General features: G+C 39.0%; 1 protein-coding gene across 9 annotated transcripts in view; it reads right to left on the bottom strand.

Moving 5' to 3' along the window:
• The window catches only part of DMD (dystrophin), a 1,855,422-nt gene that overhangs the window by 1,424,547 nt on the left and 410,238 nt on the right, over positions 1-20,637 (bottom strand). For all 9 annotated transcript variants that reach the window (XM_034754682.1, XM_034754655.1, XM_034754674.1 and 6 more), the window contains exons 4-6: positions 20,375-20,452; positions 16,622-16,714; positions 5,339-5,511 (exon numbers count right to left, since the gene is read on the bottom strand). In XM_034754682.1, coding sequence (XP_034610573.1) covers positions 5,339-5,511; positions 16,622-16,714; positions 20,375-20,452 — 344 coding nt within the window. The remainder of the gene's footprint in view (positions 1-5,338; positions 5,512-16,621; positions 16,715-20,374; positions 20,453-20,637) is intronic.

The following is a 20,637-nucleotide window of genomic DNA, read 5'->3' as shown; positions in this document are numbered from 1 at the left end:
TGTGAAAAATCAGGATGGGGACGTGGGGGTAATAGGAGCCTATATAAGAAAAAGACCCAAAAATCAGGACTGTCCCTATAAAAATTGGGATATCTGGTCACCCTATTTTTAAAGGGAAAATATCAATAGAAATAGAATAGGCTACCTTGCACGTGCTATAGAAGTAGTAGACAGTACCTATAAAATATTCTTAATGGATTACTTTTGAATTCAGAAAACCATTCTTAATACTGTTCCATAAAAATAATATTATGAGAGACAAGTGAAAGAAGACAGTTTTAAAATGTGGCACTTCAGTATGTATGCCTAATTCCCATTTATGTCAATGGGGATTTATATGAAAGCTTGTAATAAAAAAAAAATATCTTGCAGTAAAAATTCCCAAGGTTTAAGTTCCTGAACTATCTTGGGCATTATGGAATGTCTTCTTTTTCTTTGCTTGTTGTTTCTCCACCTTTGTGCAAAGGATAGGATGGGGGCAGTACTATTGGTTTGCAAAAAACTAGACCCACATTGGCCACTCTGTTTAAGTTAATCACCATCCTATGTTTCTGTCATTTGCTCAGTCTCTCTCCTGATCACCTCTGCTCCACCTCTAAGGAATAGTCGTCAAAGGGCATTTTCATGTGATGATTGTTTATTCACATTAATATAAAGGAACATCACAGCAGATTCATGGTTTGCTGAATGGTTAGTACTTGATTTTCAGCAGAGTTGAGTACTCAATATTCCAGTTAATAGGAGCTGTTGGTGCTCAGAAGTTTTCAAGCAGGAAAAGCTTATGTGCATATGTATGCGTAGGGCCCTACCAAATTCACAGCCATGAAAAACAGGTCACAGACCGTGAAATCTGGTCTTTTGTGTACTTTTACCATATACTATACAGATTTCACAGGGAGACCAGCATTTCTCAAACTGGGGGTCCTGACCCAAAAGGGGGTTGCAGGGGTATTGCAAGGTTATTTTGGGGCATTATGGTATTGCCACCCTTACTTCTGCACTGCCTTCAGAGCTGGGTGGCTGGACAGCAGTGGCTGCTGGCTGAGGGCTCAGCTCTGAAGGCAACAGCACAGAAGTAAGGGTAGCAATACTATACCCTGGCATCCTTGCATCTGTGCCGCTGCTGCTGGCAGTGGCGCTGCCTTCCGAGCTGGGCTCCGAGCCAGCAACTGCTGTTTTCTGGCTGCCCAGCTCGGAAGGCAGCACCGCCGCCAGCAGCAGCACAGAAATAAGGGTGACAATACCATGACCACCCTACAATAACCTTGTGACACCCCTCTACACACACTATCCCCTTTTGTGTCAGGACCCCTACAGTTACAAGACTGAAGTTTCAGATTTCAATATCTGAATTAATAAAAAAAAAAAAAAAAAAAACTTATGATTTTTAAAATCCTACAACCATGAATTTGGTGAGGCCCTATGCATGTGTAATGAATCCATGCCTGAATATGCAATCAGTCATACTGTCAATGGTGAGGCTTGAACCGAAGACAACTTTCTACAGGAAAAAGCAGGAGCCCCTACCACTTGAAGTGAAAAATGGCATGTTTAACTGCCAGATTGCAGCTAGCTGCATAATCTCTGGAATCAGGCACTACAAAGATATGATTGCATGCTTACACACCTAGGTAATTTTCCACATGAATGGATTTAGTATATGTAGTAGGTGCTTCCACTGAACACTATTCCCTATGGACAAGATAGCATTCATTTTTTTGAACATCTGGGCCACAGATGCTTGTTTACTAATGGAGTCTGAAAGAGAAACAGAGAAGGGGATAGGTCCAGTGGGGGAGTAGGGAGAAAAAGGGAAAGGAAAAGCCAGGAGAGAGAGGGGATGGGAAAAGAGAAGGGTGGCAGACAGCAGGTTAGGAAGAGAAAGAATGGGATAAACTAGTGGAGGATAAAAAAAACAGGATGGGCCTGATGAGGTATAAAAGGGAGAGAGAAATGGAATAAGGCAGTGGGGAGAAAGACAATGGGATGGAGAATCCTGAATAAGATGGAAAAGGATGGAGAACTGGGAGAAGGTGAATGAGACAAATGAAGGGGCAAATCATAACGGGGAGCAAATGACAGTAGCTGGACTGAATTTCAGGGAAGAGATCAGAAATGGAAGAGAATGGACACAAATCCATGTGTATGGGGAGGATGAAGAGGCTTCACTCACAAGTGTTAAACTCATATTCTGTCAGCCTGTTATTCCACACACAGAATGTACAAAAATAATAGAGGGAACAATGGTTGAGATCCAACATCCCTCTGACAGCTCATCTACACCTAGAGCAAACTGCAGTGCTGATGGCCTTTTAACTTAGACAGGAGATAAACATTCTTGGTGTGGGCTCTCTTTTGACAGTTGCTAAACTAGAATATTGAAAGAGAGTGGTTGAGAGTGTCAGGGGATTGACTGTGTGCTCTGCATCAGCAGTATCACCCAATGGAGATGCTCCAGGGCATAACACCAAGGGTCAGTTATGGTTCGGGGTAGCGTCACCAACTGCAAGAGTCCAAAGCAACAGAGCAAAGGATCAGGTGAGAGTGACCGTAAGCGACGACCAGAAAGACGACATTTAGAGATAAAATGGCTAGAAAGAATAGTGGTTACTGGCTAAGGCAGCGAATAGTAGAGTTTGTCCAAAGCCAGTGTCAAAGGCAGACATAGATGATGAGCCTACTGTGGGTGCATTTTCCCCTAGAAAGAAGTTTGTAGAAACACTCTCTTTAGTTTTATAATAGAAATAGGAGAAAATCTTATAAAACAAGTTCTTGGAATATCTCCCACCACCATTTCTTCTCATTGCCAGACTTCCAGATTTTCCTCTGCTGCTTCTCTGCTATTTTTCCACATTTGCCTGTTTAAAGATAAACAAAAGGCAAACAAAGGAACACACATCAGGTCTGCAGACTTATGGCAATGATGACTGTGCCTACACTTCTGCTGCAGTGCAGTCAGATTAATGCTGGATGGTGTTGGTTGCTAGATGGTGCTAACTTCTCACAGACAAGGCCTAAGGTTCACTATTGCCTACCTCAATTGCCTAAATAACAAGTTAAGTCGTACTGTGCTGATGCTGCTAGGTGTATAATTAAAAACAGTACCTGTCTAACAAAGCTGTCAGCTAACGCCTGCTGCTATTATGCAATCGCACAGAGTTGGCTATTAATGGGTGACATGACAATTCACCCCTCCTGTCCCCATAGTAGACAGAGTACCATTTCAACATTAAATTTTCTTCCAGTTCTTACCACTTTTAAAGCAACCTACAATTTAGCTTTAAAATAAAACGATCACACCAAGAATTTGTTACAGAAGCAACACGATCTAGTAGCCAAAGAACTCCATCCTGAGTTCTAGACCCTGACTCCTCTCCAAATATAATTGCAGCAACTTAATGCATCGGTCTCATTTTCCCTGTCCCCGCAGTGTTCAAGAGCTGGTGAGAGAAATCTAGTCCTCCAAGAAGCTTTTTTTATTAAGTTGGGGGGGGGGGGGAAATAGTTAACGATCTTCAGTTTAGAGCTAAATGACTTGCTGATAACGTCTTTTGTTTGTGCTAGTTCCAGATATTTCTGGGCTTTATGAAGGTGAAGTTTATTTCACCTCAAAATTCACTCCACCTATATAGACACCAACCACTTCAGCTCTATGCTGAAGAAGCATGATGAAGTGAAATTACTGTCACTCCTAGGGCCAGAGTGCTGTACTACCACACAGCCTTTCTGCCCATTCACTATAGCTGCTACTCCAGCCATAGACTGGAACACAAGTCCATGTTCTTCTGCAGTGGGCTTGTGGACCACTGAGTGCGTATAATCATTTGCAGTTCAGTAAAGTTCAATTTCACAGGACAGGAAAATATCAATTATATTGCAAACTACAGCATGTAAATGTAAAAAACAAAACTAACTAACTTCCTAAAAGTTACATTACAAACTTGTTAATATTGCTTTATAACTTCCTAAAGTCTAATTATAGGGAGTAAACATGGTGTGGTGGGAGGCTAGAGATGCAAGTCCTTGTTCCAAAACTTCATGTTTAATGTTGGATAAGCATTTATCTTGGTATATTCATTTCCCTATTTGTGATCAGGGCCGGTCCAGGCACCAGCTTAACAAGCAGGTGCTTGGGGCGGCCAAGAGAGAGGGGCAGCACCTGTGGCAATTCGGGAGCGGCAGGTCCCTCGCTCCCTCTAGGAGCGAAGGACCTCCCGCTGAACTGCTGCCGCCGATCGTGGCTTTTTTTTTTTTTTTTTTTTTTTGCTTGGGGCGGCAGAAATGCTGGAGCCGGCCCTGTCTGTGACACCGGGATCACAGTACAGGGGAGTTGCAAAACTTAAGTAATCCTTCAATATTAATTTCTTGGAGATACTCAGATAGCTGGTGTTTTAGAAGTGCAAAACATTATTTCCTGCCTTCAAATAATTATGTAGCCTTCTTATATTAACTTTCATCCAAAAGTATCCCCTGGTACTGTACGAAGGCTAACTAATAATTTTAAAATACAATAAATATGCGCACGTGAGAGAGAGCACGCATGCACAGAATACCCAAGGGGGTCAGCGTAAAGGTATGAATCTGAGCTGGCCACATTATTTATGGATGGCAAAGGCACAAATGAGTTCTAAAGATGATCTCAAGGAAATAGCCAAACAATCTTTACACCACACTCTATCATGTCTATAAAATGTGCGGAACGTATTATATGGAGCAGTGTAAAGGTTTCATTGCCTTAAGTAAATTTTTTAAATGGCTATTTAGATTTTGAAGTTTACACTTCACTTTGATAAATGGAATGGTAGAAGGATGAGCCCAAGTTTGCCATTGTTTTTGCTGGTCTGGAGGAAGCCATTTACAAGGATAAGTTAACTGAGAAGCAGATCATTGATTTACACTGCAATGGCTGCCTGTGACCACTGAAAGTTCAGCTTTTCCCCAAATTTACCAAGCATAGTGTCTGCAGTATAGGGGGGGGGGAAAAGTGTGTGGGGAGAATGGGTAGGGAAGAGAGAGGAACAAAACTTACTATGAAGAACGTGGAGGCTGCCTGAAATAAATATTTCACGAGTGTTTTATACAGTATTTGCCCGACTGTTTTATGCAATACGGTTACAAGGGGTTAATTTCAGCAGAGTTGACAGTACACATGTAGACAAGCAGACAGTAGCTTCTGAGAGCCCCATTTCTTGATACGTAAAGTGTCATTCATTTTGAAAGTTTACCTTTAATGCAACAACAGTTTAATTCTGCACAAAATAAGCCATTAGTTTTAAAACTAATGTTTTGCAATCAACTTTAATCTATTTGCTAAAATGATACACTCTGGTTTTCCTACCTGTGACTGTGGATGAGAGCGTTGAAAGCCAATCCATCAGACCAGCTAGTGGTGAAATTGATAACATTGACCTGCGGGTAATTGCGAGTTGACTGGCGGACCCAGCTCAGTAAGATCTTTTCACTGTTTGTCTGTTGCAACCCAGCCATGATGTTTTTCATTACATCTTTGACCTGCATTAGGAGACAGAATTTCATCAATGGCTGAACTTATTTATTCAAAGCAAATGCTTTTCCTGACCCAAATAAGCACCAATTCTCTTATCCTTTAGCTTAAAGTGATAACGAATGGGGTCTCATAAATAAATGAGTTATAATTGACACCATTGTATAAAAGGAGCAGGGAAGCCTGACTTTGCTAAAGTGACCAGTTTTGACCTGTCTTCTTTGCTGTGTATTCAATATATTCACCACTACAACAACTAAAAGTCTGGTTACTGGATATAAAAATGTACATTTTGAGAGTATGCCTTGCATGGGAATCATCCAGGGAAAGAGTTTATTTGAAATGATTTTTTTCTTAAACAATTTTCTTACTTAATAGGATAAGTACAAAGGTAGATAAATCAATGGGGTGCATGAATGAGAGCCAAGTGTGTCCTCTAGGCACAGAGCAGTACCTTCTACTAGAATATAAAAGGTATACTTAAGAAATATACATGCACACAAATAAAGAGAGACAGAACATGTCCATTTAAGCAGTATTGTACAGGTTTTGTTTTCATGAGTGAGTTTAAGTAGATTAATTATGAATTGCTAATCATGTTCCACTCTGATCAGAGGGACAGATATCCAGGACTCCCACTGTTATTTCACTGTAATGACAATTCTGAGAGCTTCCCAAAGGACAACACTCTGTCTGATAGGTTTTCAAGCTGAGAACACTTATGCATTTCCTAGCCACCTTCATTACTAGTGACCTTAACAGTAACTTCTATTAAGCAGTGCCTAACATTGGGTTATGCTGTCTTAAAGGAAGGTTTTGATTTTGTTTTTAAATCAATGTAGTCTCTATTCTACTATGTTTCCAACCAGTATTAAATATCTTCTAGGATAAAAGGACTAAATATCCAAACTGGACATTTATAACTTGTACAATTATCCACGTATTGTTTCATTCTGTACTCATCAAGAAATATCCACTGAAGAGTAATTTTTAGATTTGAAGCATTTAGCCTGCATGATCACCTCCAACATGAATCTGCCTCAATTTTGGGGAGTAAAAAATGTAAGCAACATCCAATAGTTAGCATTTCATAAACATGCTAATTAACTAAAGCCTCAAAAGTTCTACAGTAATTCTGTAAAAACATATCAGGTACTATTTTATAATTCTTCCCCTGACATGCTTCAGTCTGGACTCAATTTATCTACAAGATATCACATTTCCTTTAACAAACTTAATATTTCTTTTCCAAGTTAATTATCAGTTAAAATATTTTTTAAAATTTCAACTAAAACAGAATATTCTATGTGCTACATCTCTATAAAATGACTTGTACAATTGATATTAATGGTTGTTTATGGGAGTTTATTCTGATGCATGTGAATTTAGCAAAGATGAATTAGAGGAAAAGGTGCAATTAATGTAGAAGGACTAAGCACTATTTAGTGGTAGGAAACTTTTGTGATAAGGTTCTAATATTTTTTTCACCTGGAGAAAAGAGCCAGTGAATGTGAGGGACAGCAGGAACAAAGAGATAACGGATAAGGTAACCAAACATATCCAGATTTTTTACTGAAACAGGCAAGATTTGTTCTTACATGTTTTATGCAATGGGAACATGCAGAACTTAGAGGAAAACATGAATTTCTGAGTGAAGCTACTCATTTTTCCATGCCTCTGGAATACATGCTGCCTGAGGAGTGCACATCACACGTGATGAGCATTTTTTCCCTAATCAGACAGTTTACAGAAAAAAATTGTAACAATTTAATTAAACTGTTTGAGTTAAACCAGTGAACACTCATGTGGACATCAATTTAAAACATCTTTTACTGCTTAGGTTGTCCTGTAATTTTATAGTAAACTAAATAAATATAAGCCAGGTTTAAATTGATTTAAGAGTGTCCATACACAAAGTTGCACCAGTTTAACTAAATAGATTTAAACATCACACCTTTAGTTAACTAAGTGCAATTTTGTATTGACAACACAGATTCACTCTGCCATAAAAGATGAAATGTTGCAAAAGCAGCCACTTTCAAAAGGGTCGATTGGCTATTACTTAAAGTTCAGTCTGACTGCTGCTGAATAAAACAAGATTAACTCCGTAATAAGGTCAAATGTGAGTCTAAGTTGTAACTTTGAAATTCTTATTGTTGCTTAACAAGATGCTTACACATATTTCAAGGTGTCCTTATACTGATACAACACAACATTCATATTGAATCAGGTATGATGTTGGTTTGGGCACCACAGGAAGATGTAAACTTTAGGTATGTACATACCATGATACTAAAGTGAAATCAGGCTCTGTTGCAGACAGTGGCAAAACTCCCATTGACTTCTATCTGAGAAAGTTTTTAAACATTGAATCATTTTAAACCACCCCATTTGGTAGCGTTCTTTTTGCTGATTAAAGTTACTGTGCCAGTGATTAAATGTACCACTTACATTACCTTTGATAATTCTAAAATAAAGTGAATGGAATTAAATAGAGCTCATTTGTATACAATATAATCTTGAGATATCCGTTTAAACTAATCTCTAAAATCCTTGGGCCAAATTCTCTGTGGCCTTGCAGCTTGAGTAGTTGATCATACTAGTAGATCAAATGTGAATGGCAACAGTCACTCACTCTGCACTGCTGTAAATGGTTACGCAAGGTGCAGGGCAACAGAAAATCAGTATTGTGCTTTTTAATCTGATTTATACCTGTGCCTGGATCTTGTGAGCTTTTAGGTATTGTTTTAGCACACCACTGTGACAATCTCTGCAATTATGGTCACTACTTTTAAAAGACTATGATAAATATTGTACAAAGTATGCCTTGTGAAGTATCATTTGAAAACTCAATCTGCTGAAAATTATTGCCCTGGTAAAATGTGTGCGGCAACATATGTAAAGTTATAAGATTCTACTGTATGACACTGCTGTAACATGTTCCAAAGTTAGAATGGCAGGCCCAAACCTATTTTTCAGATACAAAGACAGATACCAACAAAGTCAAGTGGGCTATCATTTAGTTAAGTGGCCATTCTCTGCCAGAGGGGAGGCATGAAAAAGAAATGTACATTTCATCATAATGACACCCACAAGAGAGAGTTTGCACCATGACTAAGCAAGGATGTTTCTAGCACAAGAAACTGAATTATCAAGAGGGGAGAAAAACACTTGACCACCTTCATCTCTTATCTTTTAAAGAACTGAACTGGGGCAGGGGAAGAGTCCTAGCTGGGACAGTACAGACTGCTGTAAGCTTATGGTGAGAAAAATCTTTTGCTTTTAAGGTCACTTCAACGCTTGTCAACACTTTATCTTTTCATCACTTTTGTAACTAAACCTGACTTTTATGCCTCATTACTTTTAGTCTCTTGAAATCTTTCCTTTCTTTCTGTAGTTAAACTTACAGTATTGTTTTATCTTAAACAGTGTGTTTGAACTGAAGTATGTGGGAAACTCCATTTGGTATAAATGCACCAGCCTTGTTTCCTTTGATGAAATGATAGACTTCCTATAAGCGTGCATTGTCCAGTACGCGGCTAGGTAGTCCCAGATGCACATTTCAGGCTGGGACTGAGAATTTTGTGGTGTTGCCCTGTATGTAGTTCATGAATGGCTGGCAGAGCATTCATACAAAAATCACTCCCAACTATTTTACAAGTCAGAGGCACTGTCTGAATAGGCTAGGAGTTGATGTTCTTACAGCAAAGCAGTGTAAAAGGCACCCCAGTTCAGAGATTTGAGGGGACATGGTGTTCAACAGTCCAGATTGTACCCTGGAGAATGTCACAACCACATTGTGGGCTGGCACCACAACAGTGTGGATTTGTATATTTCAGAAAGACTAGACAAGACATTGGCCTCCTTCAGGTCAGAAGATCTGCACCTCTATGAAAAGATTCATATTGTTTTACCCTTGAATCCAAGAGGTAAAAAAACAAGAAACAAAACAAAAAACAAAAACAGGAAAAAATGCCCTTTCAATTGTGCATGTGTGGATTCAAGCTTTAAAATGCATGTACAATACTATTCCTGGCAAAACGAGCAGGGGCTCTGAATTAATCCAGAAATATATATTTTTATTCACTAGTTTATATTAGCACATACATCTTGCATTTTATTTGATAATCATATCTTGTTTGCATTCAGGATTCTACAATCTGATATCTTCCTTAGAATCACACCACCACTTACAGGGATTTTTCATCCTATTAACATATGGAGGATATATATATATATATATATATACACACATACACACTATCTTAATTAGCCTGCATAATTTTTTTAATACATCACAGCAAGAGAAGATCTAGGTGGGCAAGAAAAAAAAATTGTTTAAGGCATCCCAAAAGAAAAATTAAGTCATTGACAGTTGAAATAACTCAGTCTTCAAATCACCCAACTCATTTGAAGCAAAGTAGTTAAGAGTCCCACCTCTCTGCCTCTCGATTGCTGTAATCAATCTTATATGACTAAATGCAAATAGCAATATTGTTTATATTACACCATAGTTCTTCATGGCCATATATAGATATAAGACTATACGGAGGATTTTAAGGTAGATGATTAACATAATGCAAAGGGACTACAAACTATGAAGAGAGAAAGTTGAGGGAAAACAGCAGAAAAGGGAAAAGAAACCTACTCTCAGAAAAGTGTTATATACAAGGATTCAGGGAAAGTATTTTGGGTCTATGTCATGCTACTTTGTGCGTGTGTTTGTTTGAATATAATCATAGATTACTGAGGACATCAGAGGTAAGAATAATGATAAAAACAAAACAAAAAGTTTGTTTTCGGAAGGGATTTCCTTTCCCGAGCAAGCTCATAGAAAAGCTAGACAAAGGTCAACATTGAGCTCATGTAATTGAAGCTAATATCCTAAATCTAGTATAATCTGGATTTAGGGCTGGACATGTAACTAAAACCACATTAGTGGCACGGATGAATAATCTCCTGCTGTCAGTGGACAGTGGCAGATATCCATTCTCATCTTCCTAGACCTTTCTGTAGCATTTGACACGGTCAGCCATAGGACATCTGAGAGTGGCAGCATGGATCTAGGGTAAGGTACTAAAACTGTTTGAATCCTTCTGGAAGTAGTGATGGGAAACTGCACCTGACATACTAGACCTCCCATTTATGAAATTCCAATAAGGATCAATTTCCTCTCCAGTCCTATTCAACATCTTGAGGCAGCTGAAGCGGAGTAAAGTTTTTCAGACAAACTAAAAACACACACAAATGCAGTTTTGGGCCACCAAACTGAACAACTGGTTGGTTGCCCAGCTCTACACACAACCACTATGTGAACTGGTCAGACCGACATGGGCTCAAGTTTCAGCAATATGCAAACCACACACAAATCTACCTATCCTTCACTACATATACTCATACCACCACCAAGATTGCCCACAGGAACTAAGGACCATCACAAACCTCACCATCTTTTGCTCTAAGTGCAAGGTGCATTTCTTTGATTTGCCTTCTCTAACAAAGATTTAGCAATGTGTAGAGGTTATCTAGATTATCTTTCTCTCTCTCTTTCTAAATATATATACACACACTTCAGAACAAAATACTGCATGCAATTCTCCTTCTGGGGAGAGGATGTGAGAATGAACACATGACAGATTTTTGTCATGTTGCTTAATACACTATGGAAGGCAGTCAGAAGCCACAGTGATAAACATGGCTTGAGAACCTATATAGAATAGAATAGGATAGGAAAAAAGGGAACATAGGCCACTCTCACAAATAACTTCCAAAACATTAAATTCTCAAGTACAAGACCATGAACTGACTATGATCATTGTGAATAGTAAAGCAGAAAAGCAGGTACTGGATTAAGATAGGAGCACAGTGAATTGCAAGGGGACTGCAAGCCTAAAACTCTGGTTTCGAAGGAGAGAAAGTGGTTTCTGGCCCATACAGAGGCAGCGGCTGGAGGGTAGCAGAGATGCAGTTAAATCCAGAACTGTGGTAATCATGATCCAGCAATGAGTTACTTTTGTTCTTACCTTTAAAAATTTGAGCAGTCCCAACAGAGCTATTCACATGCCTAGCAATTTGTAAGATCAGGGCCTATATTTGTAGGATGAAGACCACCAAGCTAAGGAATTGCAGACCAGAAGATTTTTTTTTTAAATCTTTCACAATTATTAACCAAAGTAACATTTTCATTTTTTCCTCAATCCAGTGCAGTCTGCCAACTACCTGGAACAGTGACTGTACTCAAATATTTTTCACATGCTCTCCTGAAAATATTTCAGACTACATAAATTATTTTTATACAGCCATAATCTTCAATTTCTTAAAGAAACTCCTGGTGGCCTCAGGAGCATGAGGATGGAGATGCCAGTTAAAAGAATACATGAATTCCTTCAAAATAAGAGGCTCTCGTTGCCCAGTAGTTCCTTGTGATTTAATTGAATAGTTAGGATTTCGTATCTACTGGTGCAGTGCACATGAAACTGTACTGTTGCATACAGATCATTAATCCAGTTGTTCAATGAGATGCACACAGGCCCATGCCCAGTCGCAGCAACTTTAAGACTCTCCTCACAGGGACTAGGGGTTACCTACATGAGTCTCTTTAAAAATCCTCTTTCTGAATACCATTTGTTTTTTCCAGAAGAGTTAGCAAAAAATCATTGTATGGTTTAAGCTCTGTAAAGTATACTTGTTGGGTTTTTGTTTTTTTTGGGGGGGGGGGGCAGAAAGGGGATCACTCTGAAACTGGAAGTTGGTTAAAATTAACAACAACAACAACAAAAAGTGTGCACAGTTTAGAATATACAGTATTCCTTTTTGTTATTTACAGAGACTTTCTCTACCAGAGAGAAATAGCTGAGAAATTAAAGGTGTTATTTGACTTTTGTTTCATACTTAATATGGGACTGAGACTGGGAGTACAGCTGTGTGACCACAAATGTGTGGAAAAGGGGGAAACCTGAGAAAGGACTGGAACTTCAAAGAAAAAGGTGCAGTAAGAGATTCAGAACCATACATATTAAAGAGCTTTGGCCAAAAGTGAACACCACAACAGTATGGTGTAATCTGAGAGAAAATTCTAGTGAGAATCTAGAGAGTAGGATAAGACAAGAAAGGACAGAAATACCACATACAATACTGAGGTACCTTTGAAAGTCTTCACTCTGAGCTGATTTGCCTGGAATATGCTTTCCCTGAAGACTCTGACTAGTACCTTCCACAGAAGCATATTCACTCCCTGTGGTTCTAATTAGCAAATTGATCTCTCTCAACTGTCCTATAAGGCCCAGGTGTCCATTAAACTACTTAATTGCCACCCAACCACTTAGATAATTAACAACTCAGGTGGGCGTGGGTTGGTTTATGCTCCTTAGCAGAACCTGCCACAAATAGGCTGGTCTCTGACTCCCCTCACATACCAGCACCGATGATATACACATTTTGTCAGTAGGCTGTGCTTCAGCCAAGCATTTCACCTCTGTGGCTGCTTTCAGTTCCCACTCCCTAAGTTGCAAATAAAACAAATTAAAAACGAGTTCTTGGGGAACACACCCATTATCCAAGTATAGCCTGTGAGCAGACAATTTGGGGAGTCCTAGCTCTCTAATTGAGATTTTCTTCAATAGCAAACTGCAACATTTCCAGATATTTAGTTACAAGAACAATCTGCAAGGGGCAAAGCTTTGCCAGGCAACTAAGGCCTGTTTCGTTCTTTATAACTAGCATGTACTGCAGCCTGTTTTGCTTTCTTAGGTGACTGAAAATACCCCTTTAGTCCTGATAAAAATGTAACACATGATTTTAATATATTTATAACTAGATAGCTAAAGGATCAGGGACATATTTCTCAGTAATATAAATTACTCTGAGACCTGGAAAAAAATAAATAAAAACCCTAATAGATGACAAAGGTTTTCCCCACAGATTTCTTAATCTGCTTTTCCTGTGCCAGTCCTTCACCATTACCTAAGTAGCACTTGCTTGACAAGGGGCATGGGTTACAAAACCCAGTGAATTGAGAGAGGATGGGGACAGGTATTTGTACCTGATGGTATGGGCTGCCTCTGAGGGTTTGAAACACCAATTGCACTACCTCCTCTCTCCACTGCATCCGAAGAAGTGGGCTGTAGTCCACGAAAGCTTATGCTCTAATAAATTTGTTAGTCTCTAAGGTGCCACAAGTACTCCTGTTCTTTTTGCAGATACAGACTAATACGGCTGCTACTCTGAAACCTAGAATTAACTTTGATTCCATTAGAGGTCTAGTTACAGATTGCTGAGCTGAATTCACTTTGGGCCAATGGTGCACTAGCACTGGGGCTCCCCTACTATGAGCTGAAATTACGAAAGAGCTAAAGTTATTAAGAGCTGAGATCACTAAGTGCTGTGTTGATGGGGGGGGGAGCCTGAACTATATTGTTAAGCAGCTGGCAGAGCAATTTGTGGGGACGACTGGAGGAGCAGCGAGCAGCCTTGCGGGGCTGGCCCAAGGAATGGCAAGTGGAGCTGTTTGCGGGGATGGCTGGAGCGGCTCACAGGTCGGGGAGCGGAGCGGAGCAGCTTGTAGAGCAGAGCAGTTTGTGGGACGGCAGGAAGTGGACTGGCTCGTGGTGAAGGCTGCGGCAGAACCCCATGGAGAGACGGCCGGCCGGCCTCGGATCACGTAAGGTGCCCCTTAACACCCTGCGTCCGTCCCCCCCCCCGCTTTTACTCTGGGGCTGCATTGACCAGGGGCAGAGACTTTGGGGTTTGTTGGACTTTGGGGACTTTGGGTGGTTTTTGGGTTGCTGGATTCAAGAACCAAAGGGAAAGGACACAGCCCAATTTGCTGGGGTGGGTTTTTTGCTCATGGTTTGTATTATGAATCCTGTTTGTGGTGTTTTTCCAATTTAATACTGATGTCATTTACCTAATGTTATTAAACATTTTCTGCTACACTCAGACTCCGTGCTTGCGAGAGGGGAAGTATTGCCTCTTAGAGGCACCCAGGGGGTGGTATGTAATTGTCCCAGGTCACTGGGTGGGGGCTCGAGCTGGTTTTGCATTGCGTTATTGAAACAGAATCCCTAGATACAGAACCTGGCCCTTGTTGCTGCCAACTTAGATGGGCAGAAGGGTTACACATACATCATTCATGCAAGAAACAGCTTTTCCATAGGATTGCATTGCAATTTACAGATGCTAGTTCATCTTTAGTTCCTACCAGGAAACCAAAGCATGCACAATGAGTTGATCCTAACAATGAATGTATTCTATGACACTAGTGAAAGAGGATCAGATCCAGAGTGAGAAGGACATGAACCAAACTAATCTTCTCCGAGTCAACAGAGAAAATGAAATAGTGGTTCCAAATCTGAGTAACTCACATATGCAACCACACATTAAGTACGTTATTGAACAATTTCCCCCTGGTGTAACGCTACTGAAGTCAATGGAATTGTACTAGGAATAAATTTGAAAACCACTACATTTGTTTGCAAACTTCCACTGACCCAAATAGCTTACATTATGTATGCTATGAGAATCAGAGCAACATAGAGGGTACAGCGATTCCCTGCAGAGAAAGGAGAATTATTGTTTGGAAAAACAAAGAAAATCCCAGGGACCCAGTTCTTCCTTGCAGAATATCCTGAGGTGAAAGAATGAGACCCCTGTAGAACCCAGCACAAAAACCATGGACCAACAGCATACATCCTGAGTCCAGCTCCAGACAGCAGTTCAGGCTGGTGAATATTGTTACTGTTTCTTATTTCATGATGGGCAGAGTAGCTACATTTGCACTAACCAAGCAGGTACTGAAAGATCAGACATGTAGCTGAATATCCATATATATTGTGCCAGGGAATTAATAAGTGTGTTTTCTGTACATAAACACACACAATGAGAGGAATGCTGGGAATGAGAGAGGCCAGGAAAAAAAAACAACTAGCAGTAAAGATTTCCATAACTCAAAACAACGTGGAGAAAAAAGACAGTATATGAGTCTGCAGAAAAGGACACTCACATCTATCTGTAGTTTATATACATTAAAACATGTATTGCTTAAATTTTTGCTAGAAGTTTTCACAGTTACATATGGTCCAGTGCTCATACTCCCATTACCTGTGCTTCAGATTCAGTACTCTACATCCTTCAAAGCAATAACTAATCCCACCAGCTAAACCAAATAAGAGAAGTATGGAAGTGAAGGATAGGAGTGAATCAAAATAACAGATTTTAAGGCCTTTCCTGCAGAAAACCACTGTTCCCTTTTCTGTGAATTTATGTGTGGGTGGGGATGGTAGATGATTGTCCTTTTTGTGTGTGTGTTTGGGGCTTATCAGCATTGTTTTTCATGTTGCAATGAGCCAATCTTGCTTATCTTTTGCCAGAATGCCCTAACTGGTTGGTGTGTGTGTGTGTGTGTGTGTGTGAGATATATATACTTAGTATGAATCCCTACCCCATTGTCAAAGGAGCACATACACCCTAAACTAATGTCAAGCCCTTCCTAGAATATGGCTTTAATGGTATCTCAAAAATGGTTAACATCATCCTAAACTTCCTACCTGAGCATATCTTTCTTTGTGGTCTCCTTGCTTGATCTGCTCTGTGCTAATTCCCATTCTCTCTAGATGGCAAGGCCTATCTCCCTTATGTCCAGGGTGGAACTAAATGGGCCACACCTGCCTCAAGGAGTTATTAAAACTTCAGCTGCCTTTTTCAGGGATCTAACAACATCTGCGATTGAGTGGGTCAATGGTATTTAAAAAAAAAAAAAAAAAAGGCAAATGTATAATGACTTTAGTATTTAACCGAAAAAGAAAAAAGTCATTCTTCTTCTATTATTAAAAGGGTGAACAACTCTTCCACATTAGTATTGTCTATTCATTTTTCAACAACTCACAGTAAAATTAGAAAAGCTGCTATTAATGCTCCATAACCTATTTTATAATCTGCTGATTCTTAATGTCCCAGATAATACGCAAACAAACCATTATCAAATTTACTAATTTAAGAAATGAGGACTTGGTGAATGGCCTTATTTTGTTTGAAATGTCTATGTTTTATAGGTTGTGGGTGGGTAACAACATGCAAGGATCATGTAACACACATTTCAGAACCTTCAGCAGTATCCCTCACCTGCCAATGGAGAATTATATTCCAGATCAATCCAAGGGTCAGTTTATGATTTCCATCCACTATGTCTGTGCTTCCAATATTCACCAAATCAACCTATTAGAGAAATGCAAAATAAGCACTGTATGAAAAAGTATTTGGATACTAGTGCATTTTGTGAAAGAAACCATGACAAAAATGTAATTTGTTTTGGATTTTGAGAAATATAGGCATTTGAAGTAGTTATCTGATTAATCTTGAACCAGTTTGTTTAAACCACATTTTAAAACATTATAATAGGTTGGGGCGTTGTTTTGTTTTTGTGAGGGTGCATACATTGGCAAAAGTAAACATTCAATGCTTATTTGAGAAATGGAACAATTAAAGTGCAGGCAAAAAGCAAGTGGCAGAGTTAGCGATATGGAGATATAACTATCCAAGCTCTAAAGTTAAGTGAAAATATACAATAATTAAATACAAATCCACCCCTACGTGTTAATGCAATATTAAGACTGCACAATTAAAAATCACAAACAGACACTTCAAGGAAATACACACAATAAGGTTCACATAGCAACTTCAAAACTGTCACTTTGCACATTTTGTTTTACAATTTAAATTTTGCCAAAAATAAAAACCCTCTAGTAATATTGCAATGCATATTTGGCAAGAAAAAGAAAAAAAAAACACATATATACAGCCAGCCCCTTTAACATTTATGTGGGAGATCCCATTTTCTTCTTTCCTGACTTTGTGATTGCAACGTAATGTTTCATTAACTGTTTTGAGATGTACGAGATACCCATATTGAAGTCATTGAGAGTTTTGCCAGCAGATGATGCATTTTGGAGGACAGGGAGGAGGTCAAGGCTTTTGCCTGGAGCACACCTACTGCATTTCCCAAATATGACTCTCTGAATTTGCCACTCCAGCACGTTACTCTGGGGTAATAGCCTCCCTCTGGGGGCCTTGTCCTTCAAGATGCTGATTACTCTTTGTGAAGTATTGAGCACCTTCACCTCTTATTTCTTACATTGGGAGACCAGGGTGCTCAGTATATCAAAAGAGGCAACACCTTGTGAAATCATGTCCTGAGTTTGAAACACTTTTCTCAAGTATCTTTTTTAACATGCAAGTCCAACTCCTGTATGGCCAAAACTGTATCTAGAGTGAGACTATGGGGTCAACATCATGATCTGCACTCAGCATGTGGACTCATGGAGCCCTGTACTAGACAGCTAACTCCTGAAACTAGTAGAAATAATTTCTGCATGATTGCCAGAAGCAGCCACCACAAGGGCACAGGCTGATTTTGCAGAGTTGCTATACACTTGTGTGGGGGTCATTTACACTAGCCTCATGCCCAAAGCCAGAATTTTTCCAAAAAATGTAACTTCTTTTTCTTAACTGAAAAAAATCTGAGAATTCAGAATGACACTTTTTTTTTCTTCGAGAATTATGAAACTGTTACAAATAGTGTTTGAGTCAGATCAGAATCAGATCAGTAGTCTCTCGGTACACTTTCCACGAGGACATTAGATGCCATTCCTTAGATGACAAATGGGCTCTGAAGTTTGACTTGCCTAGGATGAAATCATTTAGGACATCCCCTACACATTCTGTACCCCTTAAGGATCAGTGTAAACAGAATGACAAATCCACACATATTTTGTCACAATGCATTTGGCTGGCCATTGAGACTTGTTATATATAAGCCAGAATAACAGTACCTCAGGGTCTTAGAAGTCAGTCTACCAGGGCTAAAGTGGAATAAGTTGCCTGCCTTCAGAACATTTCCATTTTAGAAACCCGTAGGGCTTCTACCTGGAGATTTGTACATAATCTTACACAGCACTATTCTCTCAATTTAGCATCTAGATTCAAGGGTTGCCTTAAAAGGGCAGTCCTGAAATGCCTTTTTCATTACTGCTTCTCAGTTCACTTACCGTATGGACTGATCATTAGATTGCCACAAGTGGGATTCTCACTACCCCAGCCATTACTGAGGGGGAGCTGTGAAAAAGGACTGCTCCCCCAAACCAGAAAGAAGGAGCAGGCTTTCCTGTTACGTCTCCTTCCTGTAATCCCTGGGACTATAGAGAAGCAATTTTAAGATACACACCAGAAACTCTTTGAATATAGTCCCCTCTGGTTATTTATACTACCCATTCACCTTCTTCTCCCCTTTTAGGGCTCTAAAGTTTAGCCGAAGGACTTGGAACCACATGCTCCTTTTAGAGTCTTGGAACCAAATATTTGGTGCTGTAATGGGGCACTCCTGGAGCTCAACAAATGCTGCTTTTCAGAGGTTTCTGAAGCTTCGCAGTATACACATCCTACATGCGTGACCATTCAGAGGCCATGGATTCAAAGAACTACAATTGCGGGAGAAGGTTTTTTAGAGAGGGCTTTTAGTTTTATAATCTGACACTGCATAATATACATGATGAAGCCTTAACCTATTAAAAGGCTCAATTTTAACCTTATCCTAAACGCCCTTGACATATTCATAACATTATTTGAAAGAAGCTTGCTGTATGAGCGGTACTTCCTGTACACATTAGAAAGGCACTGTAGCTGTGTGCTAGAATTTGAATGAACAACCCACTAGCACATTTTCCTAATGCCCCAGTAAACAGATGTTTTAAACAATTTTAAAAAGTAATATTATACTGTATGCATGTAATGAAGAGTTTTTAGCACATTGACAAATATTTGACCACTGAATTTTTTCAGAGTGATATACAATTGTCTATCGTACATAGCATCCTTTCAGTGATGCAGAATTGGCAACTTTAAAAAAAAAATCATTAAAAATGCATGGCCTCTCGTAAAGACCTCTATTACCAATTTAACACTCCCATTAAATCACTTTGACTTATGCACAAATGCTCAGCTAGGTACACGTTACCTTAGAGTTAGAAAATCAATGAATCCATGTACCAGCTGAACTCAAGCACATTGAAAGACTTACTGTACCTATCAAGAAATCCAATAGAATATGTGGCTCAGAATGCGTGGTTACTATTCCATCACAGCTTACTGGGGTTTAAGTGAATGTTATTATTTATTTGAATTTATTCTTGGGGGGTCAGAGAGGAGGGTTGTGATACAATTAGTTGGCCACTAAACATGTCTGATAAAATTATTGGTCAATTAGAATGCTTGTAAGAGGTAGATACTTAGGGAATATTTACTCCAACATTAAAAGAAGTATATTGGCCTGAAGTGTCAATCTTAACAGAATAGAATGTAATGTGTGGGTTTTTTTAACCTGGCTCACATCTTTAATGTTGTTATCCCATAAACACCTAAAGAAATATACTAGAAATTATTTCTCCTAAGAAAAACCTCAGATTTTTAGACATCACTCTACCGTATTTTGAAAGCAACTGTTTAATGAGTTGAAATTCTGATAGCTAGAATCAACTCCTATTTTACTAAGGATGACTTATGGTAATGAACACTTTTAATATTTATTGTAACACCACATTAACAAAGAATTGCACTGGATCAGGCTTCAAATAGCATTTATTACAGATTTATTATTCAGCTACTTTAAAACCTGCTGCCAGAAAACATTTGAATTATATTTGGCACAAACAGACAGCCGTGTTGCAGAACCCATAGATAAGTTAAGTTACATTAGTACCATTGCTTTTGATGTATAGTGGACTTTAGAAACTGTATCCTGTATCCAGGGGTTGAGCTATCACTTATAAAACATTAAGCATGATGTCTAATGCATGTTCTGACCTTGTCCAGGTGATTACTTACATTATTTTTCTGCAAGACCTGCAGTGCTTTGTTGACATTGTTCAGAGCATGAACTCTTGTGGAGCCTTTTTCTTTTGCCTGTAAGCACATTTAAATAAAAAAAAAAATGCTGAATATAATGAGACCACTTCTTTAAGTTCAGGGATTTGTATTTTACAAACTTATGACTATTTTGGAGACGATACTATAATTATTTCTATATATATGCAAAGTAGAATTTAAACTACTAAATAAACACAATTGTGCAACAAACAATCTTAATT

This window comes from Trachemys scripta, chromosome 1, assembly GCF_013100865.1.
Source record: "Trachemys scripta elegans isolate TJP31775 chromosome 1, CAS_Tse_1.0, whole genome shotgun sequence".
NCBI classification, from domain to species: domain Eukaryota; kingdom Metazoa; phylum Chordata; order Testudines; family Emydidae; genus Trachemys; species Trachemys scripta.
Note: the sequence above shows the minus strand (reverse complement) of the source record. Positions and strands in the feature narration are given on the sequence as shown.